A 15713-nucleotide genomic window follows, 5' to 3' on the forward strand; every position below is an offset into this window, starting at 1 on the left:
ACTCCACTTGCTATCCCTTTCCAGCAGGATTTAGAACCGTAAATAAATGGGAACAAGTAAATAACTTTTCCTTATTCACTTTCTCCACACCTCTCATGATTGTATAGACCTGTCATATCCCCCCTCAGTCTCCTCTTTTCTAAGCTGAAAAGTCCAAGTCTTTTTAATCTCTCTTCATATGGGACCTGTTCCAAACTGCTCAGCATTGTTGTTGCCCTTTTCTGAGCTTTTTCTAATGAGAAAATATCTTTTTTGAGATGAGGAGACCACATCTGTACGCGGTATTCCAGATGTGGGCGTTCCATGGATTTATATAAGGGCAATAAGATATCTCCGTCTTATTCTCTACCCCTTTTTTAATGATCCTAACATCCTGTTTGCTTTTTTGACCGCTGCTGCACACTGCGTGGACGTCTTCAGAGAACTGTCCACGATGACTCCAAGATCTCTTTCCTGATTAGTTGCAGCTAAATTAGCCTCCATCATATTGTGTGTCTAGTTGGGGTTATTTCTCCCGATGTGCGTTACTTTACACTTATCCACATTACATTTCATTTGCCATTTTGTTGCCCAGTCACTCAGTTTGGCGAGATCTTTTTGAAGCTCTGCACAGTCTGCTTTGGTCTTAGCTACCCTGAGCAGTTTAGTGTCGTCTGCAAACTTTGCCACCTCCCTGCTTACCCCTTTCTCCAGATCATTTATGAATAAGTTGAACAGGATTGGTCCCAGGACTGACCCTTGGGGGACTCCACTAGTTACCCCTCTCCAATCTGAAAATTTACCATTTATTCCTACCCTTTGTTTCCTGCCTTTTAACCAGCCCTCAGTCCATGAAAGGCTCTTCCCACTTATCCCATAACAACTTAATTCACATAAAAGCCTTTAGGGAGGGACCTTGTCAAAGGCTTTCTGGAAATCTAAGCACCTACATCCACTGGATCCCCCTTGTCCGCATGTTTGTTGACCCCTTCAAAGAACTCTAATAGATTAGTAAGACAGGATTTCCCTTTACAGAAACCATGTTGACTTTTACCCAACATATTCTGTTCTTCTATGTGTCTGACAATTTTATTCTTTACTATTGTTTCAACTCATTTGCCCGGTACTGACGTTAGCCTGACCGGTCTGTAATTGCCAGGATCGCCTCTAGAGCCCTTTTCAAATACTGCTGTTACATTAGCTGTCTGCCAGTCATTGGGAACAGAAGCTGCTTTAAAGGGTAAGTTACAAACTGCAGCTAACAGCTCAGCAATTTCCCATGTGAGTTCTTCCCGGACTCTCGGGTGAATGCATCCGGTCCCGGAGACTTGTTACTGTTAGTTTATCCATTTGTTCCAAACCCTCCTCTAATGACACCTCAATCCAGGACAATTCCTCACACTGGTCACCTCCAAAGAACAGCTCCGGGTTGGGACCCTCCCCAGCACCGTCAGCCATGAGGGCTGAAGCAAGAACTCATTTCGCTTCTCCGCAATGACTCGGGGCGCTCCTCAGCACCTCGATCGTCCGGGGCCCACTGGCTGCTCAGCACTCTCCTCTCGCGTGCCCTGCAATGGCTGGGAACAGGCCGTGCAGCGCTGGGACGGGCCCTGGCAGCTCCACAAGGCCACACACAATCTGCCCTTCTCTTAGCACGCGAGACGTGCGCCCCCTGCTGGAGCTCAGGGAAAGCTCTTCTTTTACCAGCCCACGCCTCCTTTAAAGCACACCCCATACGCTCTGCCAGCGCTGTATCTACGGGGGGGAGGGGGGCTGAGCTCTGCTGGAACTGTACCTACGGGGGGGGGGGGGCCGCGTGCTCGGCCGGCGCTGTACCTACGGGGGGGGGGCCGCGTGCTCGGCCAGCGCCGTACCTACGGGGGGGGGGGGGGCCGCGTGCTCGGCCGGCGCTGTACCTACGGGGGGGGGGGGGGCCCGCGTGCTCGGCCGGCGCTGTACCTACGGGGGGGGGGGGCCGCGTGCTCGGCCGGCGCTGTACCTACGGGCTGGGAGGGGGAGGGAGACGCTCTGCCAGCGCCGTACCTGCGGGGGGTGGCCACGTGCTCGGCCGGCGCTGTACCTACGGGGGGGGGCCGCGTGCTCGGCCGGCGCTGTACCTACGGGCTGGGAGGGGGAGGGAGACGCTCTGCCAGCGCCGTACCTGCGGGGGGTGGCCACGTGCTCGGCCGGCGCTGTACCTACGGGGGGGGGGCCGCATGCTTGGCCGGCGCTGTACCTACGGGCTGGGAGGGGGAGGGAGACACTCTGCCAGCGCCGTACCTGCGGGGGTGGCCACGTGCTCGGCCGGCGCTGTACCTACGGGGGGGGGGGGCCGCGTGCTCGGCCGGCGCTGTACCTACGGGCTGGGAGGGGGAGGGAGACGCTCTGCCAGCGCCGTACCTGCGGGGGGTGGCCGCATGCTCGGCCAGTGCCGTACCCATGGGCGAATTGTTCTGGACAATGACAGGCCCGGTCAATATCTCTTACTGCAGTTGGGTTCAGGTTTCCTTTCCGGCTTCACGCTGACGGCCAGTGACACAGCGGACATCTGAGCGCTCAGCGCACAGCCCACGCCCTCTCACTGCCTGAGCGATGTCTGGCAGGGGGCGAGCGCTCCGTTAGGGTGCGTGCAGACAGCGGCGCCAGGGCAGGGGATAGCCGTTATCCCCAAATCACGTTTTCCGAGTCCTGACAGCGCCTCTGGGATTTCTAGATTGCGTTCGAAATGGGGCGCGCTGTCCTGACGGGCCGGGAAGCCTGCCCCCGCGAGGCGCGAGGGACGGTTCAGAACAGCGCTCGGCTTCAAAAGGAGCTTGTCTCGAGAGAAGGGTGCAGCGCAGACGCAGCCGGCTCTGCAGCGCGGTGCTCCTGCTTGCCAGGCCTTTTCCCTCCTCCCGCCTTCACTGCCTCATCCGCAGGACAGCTGCTGCAGGTGGGCGCCCGATGCGAGAGCCACCGTGTCCAAGTGAACGGAAATGCTCCTTAACACCGGACAATCCTCAGAGCAGCCTGAGCTGCCGAATCACGGGCAGAGCCAAGGCAAGCAGGGCACAGCAGGGCAGGGCAGGGCAGGGCACAGCACGGCAGGGCAGGGCACAGCACGGCAGGGCAGGGCAGGGCACAGGAGGGCAGGGCAGGACACAGGAGGGCAGGGCAGGGCACAGGAGGGCACAGGAGGGCAGGGCAGGACACAGGAGGGCAGGGCAAGGCACAGGAGGGCACAGGAGGGCAGGGCAGGGCACAGGAGGGCAGGGCACAGGAGGGCAGGGCAGGGCACAGGAGGGCAGGGCAGGGCACAGGAGGGCAGAGGAGGGCAGGGCACAGGAGGGCAGGGCAGGGCAGGGCAGGGCAGAGGAGGGCAGGGCAGGGCACAGGAGGGCAGGGCAGGGCACGGCAGGGCCTTATCATGCACAAGGGGCCCATGTTCCCGAGCAGGCCCGGAGGAGTTCAGGCCTGCAGGCTCTGGCGCTGTCCCGCACACGCCGCTATCAGTCGGCGCCGAGCACTGCGAGCAAGGCGGTTCCCTCGGCCGGCCGAGCGCCTCACACCTGACCCAGCGCACGGTCGGACCGCAGGGCTTGGGGCTCACTTGTGACCTGGATGCCCATCAACCGGCTGCAAGGGGCCGAAGGGGGGAAGCGACTACAAGCAGGCGGCAGATTCTGGTGGGACAGGTTTGATGGGTTACAAGTCCCGGGAAATGAGCGGCCCAGCCAATGAGAGGCCAAAGGGGATGGAGTCAGCTGAGGGCAGTGGGGCACAAGGCGGCTGGTTCTGGGAGTGCACACTGACCTCTCCGTCGCTGTCAGATATAACAATGAAGGCATCCACAAAACTGCGCTTCTTCTTGGCGTGGAGCGGGACCCTCTGCTCTTCCTCCTCCCCGGCCGGGCCCTTCGGATCGGGGCCTTCCGCGGGCTTCTTCCTCCTCAGCATCCCGCACTCTGCAAGACAGAGAGGCAGCTTGGCTTCCCTTCGCAGCCTCCAGCTCGGCTACTGCCAGCAAGCTACCCCGAGCGGCGCGCTGTCCGAGCCACGCTTCCCGCAGGGCGGCTCACACGGCTCGCAGGGTAGCGCAGCTCGCAAGGCAGCTCGCACGGACCGCAGGGCGGCTCGCAGGGTAGCGCGGCTCGCAGGGCGGCTCGCACGGACCGCAGGGCGGCTCACAGGGCGGCTCACACGGACCGCAGGGCGGCTCGCAGGGTAGCACGGCTCGCAGGGCGGCTCACACGGGCCGCAGGGCGGCTCACAGGGTAGCATGGCTCGCAGGGCGGCTCACACGGACCGCAGGGCGGCTCGCAGGGTAGCGCAGCTCGCAGGGCGGCTCACACGGACCGCAGGGCGGCTCATGCGGACCGCAGGGCGGCTCACCGGGCGGCTTGCAGGGTAGCGCGGCTCGCAGGGCGGCTTGCACGGACCGCAGGGTGGCTCGCAGGGTAGCGCGACTCGCAGGGTAGCGCGGCTCGCAGGGCGGCTCACACGGACCGCAGGGCCGCTCACAGGGTAGCGCGGCTCGCAGGGCGGCTCACACGGACCGCAGGGCCGCTCGCAGGGTAGCGCGGCTCGCAGGGCGGCTCACACGGACCGCAGGGCGGCTCGCAGGGTAGCGCGGCTCGCAGGGCGGCTCACACGGACCGCAGGGCGGCTCGCAGGGTAGCGCGGCTCGCAGGGCGGCTCACACGGACCGCAGGGCGGCTCGCAGGGTAGCGCGGCTCGCAGGGCGGCTCACACGGACCGCAGGGCCACTCACAGGGTAGCGCGGCTCGCAGGGCGGCTCACACGGACCGCAGGGCGGCTCGCAGGGTAGCGCGGCTTGCAGGGCAGCTCACACGGACCGCAGGGCGGCTCGCAGGGCAGGGCGGCTCGCAGGGCAGGGCGGCTCGCAGGGCAGGGCGGTTCGCAGGGCGGCTCACACGGACCGCAGGGCGGCTCACACGGACCGCAGGGCGGCTCACACGGACCGCAGGGCCGCTCACAGGGTAGCGCGGCTCGCAGGGCGGCTCACACGGACCGCAGGGCGGCTCGCAGGGTAGGGCGGACCGCAGGGCGGCTCGCAGGGTAGCGCGGCTCGCAGGGCGGCTCATACGGACCGCAGGGCGGCTCGCAGGGTAGCGCGGCTTGCAGGGCAGCTCACACGGACCGCAGGGCGGCTCGCAGGGTAGGGCGGACCGCAGGGCGGCTCGCAGGGCAGGGCGGCTCGCAGGGTAGCGCGGCTCGCAGGGCGGCTCACACGGACCGCAGGGCGGCTCGCAGGGCAGGGTGGACCGCAGGGCAGGGCGGCTCGCAGGTCAGGGCGGCTCGCAGGGCAGGGCGGCTCGCAGGGCAGGGCGGCTCGCAGGGCGGCTCGCAGGGCAGGGCAGACCGCAGGGCAGGGCAGACCGCAGGGCAGGGCGGCTCGCAGGGCAGGGCGGCTCGCAGGGCAGGGCGGCTCGGCTCGCAGGGCAGGGCGGCTCGCAGGGCAGGGCGGCTCACAGGGCAGGGCGGCTCACAGGGCAGGGCGGCTCGCAGGGCAGGGCGGCTCACACGGACCGCAGGGCAGGGCGGCTCGCAGGGCAGGGCGGCTCGCAGGGCAGGGCGGCTCGCAGGGCAGGGCGGCTCACACGGACCGCAGGGCAGGGCGGCTCGCAGGGCAGGGCGGCTCGCAGGGCAGGGCGGCTCGCAGGGCAGGGCGGCTCGCAGGGCAGGGCGGCTCGCAGGGCAGGGCGGCTCGCAGGGCAGGGCGGCTCACAGGGCGGCTCGCAGGGCAGGGCAGCTCGCAGGGCAGGGCGGCTCGCAGGGCAGGGCGGCTCGCAGGGCAGGGCGGCTCGCAGGGCAGGGCAGCTCGCAGGGCAGGGCAGCTCGCAGGGCAGGGCGGCTCGCAGGGCAGGGCGGCTCACAGGGCGGCTCACAGGGCAGGGCGGCTCGCAGGGCAGGGCGGCTCGCAGGGCAGGGCGGCTCACAGGGCGGCTCGCAGGGCAGGGCAGCTCGCAGGGCAGGGCGGCTCGCAGGGCAGGGCGGCTCGCAGGGCAGGGCGGCTCGCAGGGTAGCGCAGCTCGCAGGGTGGCTCGCAGGGCAGGGCGGCTCGCAGGGCAGGGCGGCTCGCAGGGCGGCTCACAGGGCAGCTCGCAGGGCGGCTCGCAGGGCAGGGCGGCTCACAGGGCGGCTCACAGGGCAGGGCAGACCGCAGGGCAGGGCAGCTCGCAGGGCGGCTCACAGGGCAGCTCGGCTGTTCTCCTTTCTTGGCCTCCCACGCAGGGAGCAGACTCCCCTCAGCGCCTCCTCCCGGGCTCAGCAGGCATTCCTTTTCAGCAGGAGCCTGCCTCCCCCCGCCAGCACCCGGACACGGACCGCCGGGCGGCCTTGGCATTCCCGCGCAGGACACCAGAGCAGCCATGCCAGCTGGCAGCTTTCAGAGCCAATTGGCTGTGGGCAGAGGCCCTGGCTTGCCCGCACAGCGCGGACGCTCTCTGCACAGCAGTGCCAAGACAGGGGTGGGACAGAGATCAAGAGCCAGAAGCCGTGCCCCATGCCTGGCACATGCCCTGGCTGCCAGCCAGCAGTGAAGTCAAGCTGCCCTCTGCCAAAAGGCTCCCCCCAAAGGCCACAGCAAGCCTCTGGCACGAGCACGAGCAGTCGGCACGCCGGGAGACGCCTGCTGATCATTATCCCGCAGCCCCGGGAGCGTTAGGCACCTCAGCAGGGACGGCAGGCGCCAGTCCTGCTCCTAGGGGGATCCTGCACCAGAACTGTAGGGATTCTGGGCACAGGATTTTCAAACCCTGCAGTTTTGCACATTCCCCGCCACGGCTCCACAATCCAATCACGCCAGTTTCTATCCTTTTCGCTATTTATTTCCACACGCCCGCCCGTCAGGTGCAGGAAACGCCTCTGGCGACAGGCTCCTCACAGGCCTATGCCTACAGAAGGCGAGCAACGGACGTGAGCTGCCGTTCAGAGTAAGGACGTTAGGTACCAACTAACCGACTCATCGAGCAGTCCATGCACATTTGCAGACTATTCGATTCGCTGATAGGACGCCTCGGTCTTTGAGCGAGGAGAACGAGGATCCCCGGCCGGCCCCGGGCTCCACGTGGCCCTGCAGCTTTGAAAAGCCACGTGCAGCCTGGGAACATCCCAGCCGGCCCCGGGCTCCACGTGGCCCTGCAGCTTTGAAACGCCATGTGCAGCCTGGGGACATCCCAGCCGGCCCCGGGCTCCACGTGGCCCTGCAGCTTTGAAACGCCATGTGCAGCCTGGGGACATCCCAGCCGGCCCCGGGCTCCACGTGGCCCTGCAGCTTTGAAACGCCACGTGCAGCCTGGGGACATCCCAGCCGGCCCCGGGCTCCACGTGGCCCTGCAGCTTTGAAACGCCACGTGCAGCCTGGGGACATCCCAGCCGGCCCCGGGCTCCACGTGGCCCTGCAGCTTTGAAACGCCATGTGCAGCCTGGGGACATCCCAGCCGGCCCCGGGCTCCACGTGGCCCTGCAGCTTTGAAACGCCACGTGCAGCCTGGGGACATCCCAGCCGGCCCCGGGCTGCAGGCGGCATTTCGAAACGGCAGAACCACATGGGGCCGGGGTCTGGCCCAGGCTTCAAGCAGCGCTGCCGCTTTGAAATACCCCCCCCTTTCCGCCTCTGTCTGACAGAGGCAGCGGGGGGCGGGGAGCAACTAGTCCTTCACACCCCTAGTGCAGAGCCATACTTCCCACCCCCTCCGAAGCGCAGCGCGGGGAGTCGGGTACCGGAGGAGCTGAGGGTGAGGGACGGAGCCTGGGAGGAAACCTGGGGGTGGGGTGGAAAAGTATGGAAGTTTCTGGGGGGAGCAGAGGGATTGCTTGGGCGTTGGGGAGCCTCTCCCATTCAGTCCCTAGTTCAGCACTGTCACCACACTAGCTGCTGCCCCTGCCGGGATGCCTGGCCTGGCCTGGCTGTTAAAGGCGCAGGACACAGGCGGCCCATGGGCCAGGGGTCCAAGAGCCCCGAGTTCCAAGACAGGAAGCAAAGGGCAGGAGAACGGGGAGAGGGACCTAGTGGTGCCCAGGGCTCCGGGCCGACGCCAGGGCTGCTCAGCACATTCCCAAAGGGGAAGCAGGCAGACAATAAGAATCACTCAAGGTGTTCCACCCAAAGCTGCTGCGAGGCGCTACAGCGGGATCCCGTAACACGGGAGACGGGGCAGCACGCCGGCCGCTGGGATTCCGAGTGAAACGCCAGCTAATGCTCGTGGCAAAAGAGGATCCCGGCTCTGCACAGGAGTGACAGGGCCGACGTGTGCCGATCCCGCAACAGAGACCTGGGGTCAGTGAGGACAGTGCTCCAACAAGATCTCCTTGTGCAGGGACACTGAGGCCCATTAGCAAAGGAAGAGGTAAGGCGGTGTGACGTAGTGGGGGTACTTGCTGGGCTGTGGTGACCCCTGCTGTCTGGAGCAAGACCCAGCAGGGAAAACCCCACTATGCAAAGGTAATGCCAAACTTGTTGAACCAGACACCCCCCATGGAGAGGAACAAAGGAAGGGGGATGCTGCCCTGGCTGGGGGGCAGGGCTGGAAGAGAGGTAGTTAGTTACTGTCTGGGAGCATGGAGGAGACAGCCTAGGGAAAGGGGCTGGAGTTTAGGGGCCCAGTCTCCCCCATCTCAAGGGGGCCTGAGGCATCCTAGCCCAGCTCTGTGACCAGATTCCATCTGTGCTGTGCTGTAACCTGGAGAGGCAATAAACTTCCTCTATTCCACCGGCTGGTGCAGTCTGTTTGTGCCATTTCGGGGTGCAGGAGACGGGGAACCCCCAACGCGCCGTCACAGGCAGCGTGACACATCACGCTGCCTCTGGCCAGCCGTGCGGCGACCACACGTGAAACGGTGTGCGAACGTGGACACCCCGTCTCAAAGAAGCTATCTTGGCATTGGAAAGGCCCAGAGAAGGGCGACACAGATGATATGGGGCACGAAATACGTTCCGTTTGAGGAGAATTCAAAAGGCTGGGACTTTGCAGCGTGCAAAAAAGGGGCAAAAGGGATGGCGGTTTATGAAATCCTGAATGGAAAGACTGAAGTGTTATGTGTTTCTTTGGATAACACAAGAACTCAACACAATTCATAGGCAGCAGATTTAAAACCAAGTATTTCTTCACAGTCAACCTGTGGAACTCTTTGCCGGGGTGTTGTGAAGTAGGGATGTGAAATATCGGTTAATTCACTAGTCGATTAACCTCATGAATTCTTATTGGTTCCTCCACCATTGTATAGTCGACGGGCCTGACCCCCAAGGAGCCCCCGTCTCTCCGCACTGCTACCTCTGGATCAGAGACAGCAGTGCAGGATGCCAGGCGGGAGCTGGTCCGCAAGGGGAGCCAGTTTAAAAACCAGCTCCCCTCGCAGACCGGCTGCTTGTCGCCCTGTGCTGCTACCTCTGACACAGAAGCAGCAGTGCAGGGCGGCAGCAGCCCGTCTGGGGGGTGGGGGGCTAAGCTCCCGGACCCGGCACATGCCGGAACTGAGCCGGGCTGCCTGCCCGCCTGGCTCCTAACACCTGAAATGCAGAGCTGCAGCGGGGTAGGTCCAGCACCCAGCACGAGCCAGGACTGAGCCGGGCTGTTGGTCAGCCTGTACTGGGGGGAGGGGTGGTCTACAGCATTAGCCAATAAGCGTTTGTGTATCGGTTAATCAGTTAATCAACTCCACCAGCGCATCCCAGCGAGAAGGCCAAAGCGAGGCCAGAGGTCAAAGAGAGCCAGCTACGCTCCTGGAGAGCGGGTCCCTCCGTGGCCAGGAGCCAGCATGAGCAGGGATCCATGCCATGCTGGAGTGGGAGACAGGGCGAGTCACTCGGTCCCTTGAAGCACCCGGCACTGGCCACGGCCGAAGGCTGCTGGGCTAGACGGCTTTCGTCTGACCTCGCACGGCCACTCTCATGCTGCTACACAGACCCCAGATGATCTCTCTCCACCCCCAAGCGGAGGCAGGCCCGCTCGGAACAGAGTAAGAATAGACATTAACATCTGACACCCAACAGTGCCAGAGGGCGGGGAGAGCGAGTCAGCCTGTAACTGAGAAACCTTGAGAACCAGCGACTCGTCCTGCAGCACCCGAGGGACTAGGCACCCAGGCGTTGGGGGCTCCCGGGAAGCAGCGGGCTCAGGATCCCAGCTGCCTGTTGGTAGTTTCTAAGGTGCTGCAGGACGAGTGGCTGTCTCAGGTTTTTCAGGGTCCCTTAAGTAACTTACAGTGTCCGAACCTATTATCAGAGCTGAGAGTCTAGCAGGGCCCCAACCTACGGGTCCCCACTGCATTTCCAAAGGGGTGCCAGGTGGCTCCTAAGGAGCCATTCACACATTGTTTGAATTGCCCTGGGTGACCAAGTCTTCCTGAATTGACAAAATGGGTCCCCATCTGGAAAAGGCTGGGAACGGCTGGGCTAGCGTTTGCTTAGTGTTCTTGAGGAATTACACACAGGGCTTCTGTCCACTCCAGTGGCCACATTATCTACCAAAAACGAGGGCTTTTAAGTGCCTAAGTGGCCGGAGGAATCAGCCCGCCCCCCCTTTGAAATGGCACTCGGATCTGGAGCTGTGGTTTTAAAGTCTGGCTCACCAAGCCTGCGTGGCTACTGGTTTTACCTGGGGCGTTTGCACTCTGCTTCCTGTTTCTTTGCCCAGGATGGCATTCTATTTTTGGAGATCTAGAGTCTGTTTATCAGTTTCCGCCCAGCACTATACCCCTATCGTTCACACGCACAAGGCTATTTCTTAAAGGTGTCACAACACTATTGCGGCTGGCTGGACAAACGGTTTGGTAAAGCCTCCCTCGGCTGGGTAGGTCCTCAGCTGGCTCTTCTCCAGCTGTTCCCATTCAGCCGACAGCTGGCCCACCGCACCTCTGCCCTGGCAGCAGCCTGCCCCTCTTTGCCTCTCCAAGATTACGCTGTCCACGGCATGCAGGAGACTACCGGGGCTATCTGCAATCCAGCCTCGTGTGGGAAGAGCGCCAGCGACCCTTCAACCTACCAAAAGCACATCCAAGAGCTATTCTGGACCTGCCAGATGCTGGCCGGATCTTTGGCACTTCGAGTGGCGGGGTCCCCCAGAACCCTACCTGGCATTTCAGCATTGCCAATGGCAACGTGTCAGCTGGGGACGAATGTGCCTGCTCACAGCTTCTTGACAAGGCCTGTGCTCTTAAAGATGCCTCCCTGAGCACCCACGGGTACGTGCTGCACCCCAGTCGCCCCCAGTGCTCGCGAGACCCTGGGAAAGTATCCCTCAGTGGCCGGGGGTGCAAGCCCAGAACAGGACGCGTGCCCTCTGTCAGCCCACTGCAGTTCAGGGAACCGTACTGCTGCAGCTCTCTGCATCACGCCCTGCACCTTCCCACGAGGAACAGTCCCCACGGCCTCACACACTTGGGAGAATGCACGGCCATGCAATCTCCCCAGGCAGTGCCTGGTTCTCGGGCCCGCTTCCCGGGGGAGGTGAGTAACAACCTGGCCTTTGGATTCCTTGTGTCCAGCAGGGCCAGTCCCTACACCTGAACGTTGTGCTGCCTGCTCCGAGCAGCAGAACTGCGCAGGCTCTGCACTTGGTGAGAACCGCACCTCCTGGATTAGCATCAGCACGGCACAAAGCACCCTGGAGAGTGACACATGGGACTGGCAGATTTGAAAACCAGGGTGGAAACGTCAGGCTGGAGCAAGCATCAGGAATGCCGAAAGCTGCATGGTGGGAACATGGTGCCTAGCGCCCTGGGCACATGGCTAGCACTCCGCAAACATCCCACAAGGCAGCGTCCCAGAGCGCGGCACAGGCCACAGGGGGAACCTCCCGGGGGAACCTCCCTGGGGCACCAGTCTCTAGTGATGCAGCCGTTGTGGTGACTGCACCACGAGGAAGCAAGCAACCAAGTATGCACAATGCCGAGCAGCAGCCAAAAGTCACCCCCAGCGTGCACTGGCCAGGCCTAGTAGCACAGACACGGGCTCAGACACAGCAACGGGAGACCAGGAGGCGGAAATAAAGGACTTCCCACCCACTCCTTCCGCAGCAGGGCAAGTCCCTTAGCACACGCCCCTGGCTGACCCCTGCAACAAGCCTTGCCGCAAGGCTGGAGAGGAAGGGCCTCAGGGGCTATGCGGAAGGGAAGCAGCCCTCACCTTAGTATTCTCAGAATAACGGGCAAAGGCCAAAGGCCCAACAGGCATTTCAGTGCGGTATTTGGGGCAAGGCGGACGATGTGGGAAGAGCAGGTGTTGCTGATGAAATGCCTTCCACTCCAACAGGATCGTGGCAGGATTGTACACAGGAACGACAAAGGCAGGCGCCAGAGAACTGGCATCCAAGGGTTTCAAAAGTGCTGGCGCACAAGCCGGAGGGCCAGTCCCACTCCGTCCTGGCAGGGGAGAAGCTCCAGAAGAAAGCGACTGGTGCCAATATTTCAAAAGGGGAAATGGGAGGACCCGGGTAGCTGCGGGCTGTCAGTCTGACATTGATCTGGGACAAGACACAGGAGCAGTTGATTAACGAGGAAGGAAAGGCTGGGAGTATAATAATGCCCGTCATGACGAGATGGCGATTTGGCTGATAAATGTAATAATGTTGATGTAACAGGCTTAGAATTGTGAATGGCATTTAACTTGGCACCACGTGACGCTGGGATTAACAAACAGGAACAACAGCTTCACCCTGGCAGATGAAACGGGCAGAAAGCTGCTACCCGGGCGGTCTCAAAACGCAGCTGGAAACAGGGACTCATTACCAAGCAGGGCTTTCCCACAGGGGGCTTGCAGGAAACGGTTCCTATTTAACAGCTCTCTCAATGACAAGCAAGACGACATAAAATCACTGATCAGCTTTACACATGACACAAAAGTTGGGGGCGTGAGAAACAAAGACCAGGAAAGACAGAACGCTCTGGTCCCTGGGAACACACAAAACTGGTTGTAATTCGGCTTGTGGGTACCTCGAGGAGCCAAAGCACAGGCCCTGGTCACAGCACAGAGGACTCCGTGTGGAAGATTTGGGACTGTGGCGGAGAATCAGCTGGACGCGTGTGCACAACACTGGCTGGGAAGGAACGCCATCCATGGAGGCACAACCAGGCTCTTGAGTGGGAGCAGAAAGGCTGTTTTCCCTCTGGATTTGGCACTGGTGCTACTGCTGCTGGAACCTGTGGCCAGCTCTGGTGTCACTAGGGATGTGAGCGTAAAGCAGGGGCTGCCAGCCCATTCAGCGGAGAGAGCTGGGACAGCAATGGGAAAATGCTGGCCCCCATTTTGTTGAGAGAAAAAAAAAAAAAAGCAAGAGCTCCCCATTTTGAATTGCCGCACCGGACGGCTCCCCTGCCCCCGTGAGCATGGGGGCCATTTCTAGGGGCGCAGGGGCAGCTTCACGAGCCGCACTTTAAAGGGGAGAAGAGCCGCATGCGGGGGTAGCCACCCCGGTATGAACGTTACACTCCTGTGTGAGGGGCAGGCGGGAGCTGCGTGCGAATGCACACCCAGCGGTTACACGTTTACCCATACAAACCCGTTGGCATCCCCAGCGCCCACGGGCCAAGAAGGATGTTGACACACGGAGAAGGCTCAGGGAAGATTAGCCTGCCCTGTGCTATTTGACAATGGGGGCCGCGCTCTGGCACGGAGAAGGTGGCAGACACGCGTCTGTAGCAAGGCCTAGCTGTCCCACGGGGAGGGCAATTAACATGCACTCGTTTGCCAAGGATCGAGGCAGATTCTCCATCGCTAACAATATTAAAATCGAGATCGGAGGTGGGGGCTGGGGGGGCGGTAATGGGGGGCGGGGGGGCGGTAATGGGGGTGGGGGCGGGGGCGGGGGGGCGGTAACGGAGGTGGGGGCGGGGGGGCGGTAATGAGGGTGGGGGCGGGGGTTGGGGGGCGGTAATGGGGGGTGGGGGGGCGGTAATGGGGGGTGGGGGCGGGGGGGCGGTAACGGAGGTGGGGGCGGGGGTTGGGGGGCAGTAATGGCGGACGGGGGGGCGGTACTGAGGGTGGGGGCGGGGGTTGGGGGGCGGTAATGGGGGCGGGGGGCGGTACTGAGGGTGGGGGCGGGGGTTGGGGGGCGGTAATGGGGGACGGGGGGGCGGTACTGAGGGTGGGGGCGGGGGTTGGGGGGCGGTAATGGGGGCGGGGGGGCGGTAATGAGGGTGGGGGCGGGGGTTGGGGGGTGGTAATGGGGGCGGGGGGGCGGTAATGAGGGTGGGGGCGGGGGTTGGGGGGCGGTAATGAGGGTGGGGGCGGGGGTTGGGGGGCGGTAATGGGGGGCGGGGGCGGTAATGAGGGTGGGGGCGGGGGTTGGGGGGCGGTAATGGGGGCGGGGGGGCGGGAATGAGGGTGGGGGCGGGGGTTGGGGGGCGGTAATGGGGGGCGGGGGCGGGGGTTGGGGGGCGGTAATGGGGGGCGGGGGGGCGGTAATGGGGGGCGGGGTGGAGGGGCGGTAATGGGGGTGGGGGCAGGGGCGGCGGTAATGGGGGGCGGGGGCGGGGGTTGGGGGGCGGTAATGGGGGCGGGGGGGCGGTAATGGGGGGCGGGGTGGAGGGGCGGTAATGGGGGTGGGGGCGGGGGCGGCGGTAATGAGGGCGGGGGGCGGTAATGGGGGCGGGGGCGGGGGTTGGGGGGCGGTAATGAGGGCGGGGGGCGGTAATGGGGGCGGGGGCGGGGGTTGGGGGGCGGTAATGGGGGGCGGGGGCGGGGGTTGGGGGGCGGTAATGGGGGCGGGGGGGCGGTACTGAGGGTGGGGGCGGGGGTTGGGGGGGCGGTAATGGGGGGCGGGGGCGGTAATGGGGGCGGGGGGGCGGTACTGAGGGTGGGGGCGGGGGTTGGGGCGGCGGTAATGGGGGGCGGGGGCGGGGGGGCGGGGGCGGTAATGGGGGCGGGGGGCGGTACTGAGGGCGGGGGCGGGGGGGCGGTAATGGGGGGGGCGGGGGGTGGCACGGCCCAAGGAAGGGATTTCCGCAAAGCCGCTGGCCCCTCCCCCCCTTGGGGTGCCGTGACCACTAGTCGCTGCCCCCCAGGACCGAGGCTGAGCGCGGGAACGGGGCCCCGGGGGGGCTGCTCGTCGCGTGCGGCCCCCCCCGCTTGCCGGGAGCCCCCGCGGCCCGCCCCCTGCCCACTAGGCAGCACTGCCAGCCGCCCCGCCCTGCTCCGGCCGGGGGGGGCTACTCACCGGGCCCCGCGGCTCCCCAGGCCGCTCCTCTCCCGCCGCGCTCCGCGAGCCCGCTGCCCACACCCAAGCTGGCCGCGGCGGCCTCGCTGCCCTGTGCCCTCATCCAATATGGCGGGGCCGTGCCTACGCGATCCCGAGCGACGCCCCCGCCGCCATCTTGCTCCCGGGCAGAGAGGCGCCCTTGCCAGCTGTTGGCCCTGCGCCTGCGCAGCGGTTCGAGGCTGGGTTCCCCAGCTCGGGCACCACCCCGCCGCCCCGCCGCCGCTCCTCTGCGCCCCGCAACGCGGTGCCGGCTCCGGGAGGGCACGGGGCGGGATGCGATGTCACCTGTGCCCCGCCTACAGCTGCTGCACCGCGTACCTCCGGCTCGTCTCTCTAGGGACACACCTGCCCTCCCAGCCCGGAGCCCCCCGTGTGCCCTCCGCTCCCCTCCCAGCCCAGAGCCCCCCCGTCTGTCCTCCCCTCCCCTCCCCTCCCAGCCCGGAGCCCCCCCCATCTGCCCTCCCAGCCCGGAGCCCCCCCGTCTGCCCTCCCCTCCCCTCCCCTCCCAGCCCGGAGCCCCCCGTCTGCCCTCCCCTC

General features: G+C 64.2%; 1 protein-coding gene across 1 annotated transcript in view; it reads right to left on the bottom strand.

Annotated features, from left to right (window-relative positions):
* The window catches only part of UIMC1 (ubiquitin interaction motif containing 1), a 32034-nt gene extending 16639 nt beyond the window's left edge, over nt 1–15395 (bottom strand). The window contains exons 1-2 of the mRNA XM_075918704.1: nt 15135–15395; nt 3772–3923 (exon numbers count right to left, since the gene is read on the bottom strand). Coding sequence (XP_075774819.1) covers nt 3772–3923; nt 15135–15237 — 255 coding nt within the window. The 5' untranslated portion in view covers nt 15238–15395. The remainder of the gene's footprint in view (nt 1–3771; nt 3924–15134) is intronic.
* Nucleotides 15396–15713: the final 318 nt, after the last annotated feature.

The sequence above is a fragment of the Pelodiscus sinensis genome, unplaced genomic scaffold, assembly GCF_049634645.1.
Source record: "Pelodiscus sinensis isolate JC-2024 unplaced genomic scaffold, ASM4963464v1 ctg124, whole genome shotgun sequence".
NCBI classification, from domain to species: domain Eukaryota; kingdom Metazoa; phylum Chordata; order Testudines; family Trionychidae; genus Pelodiscus; species Pelodiscus sinensis.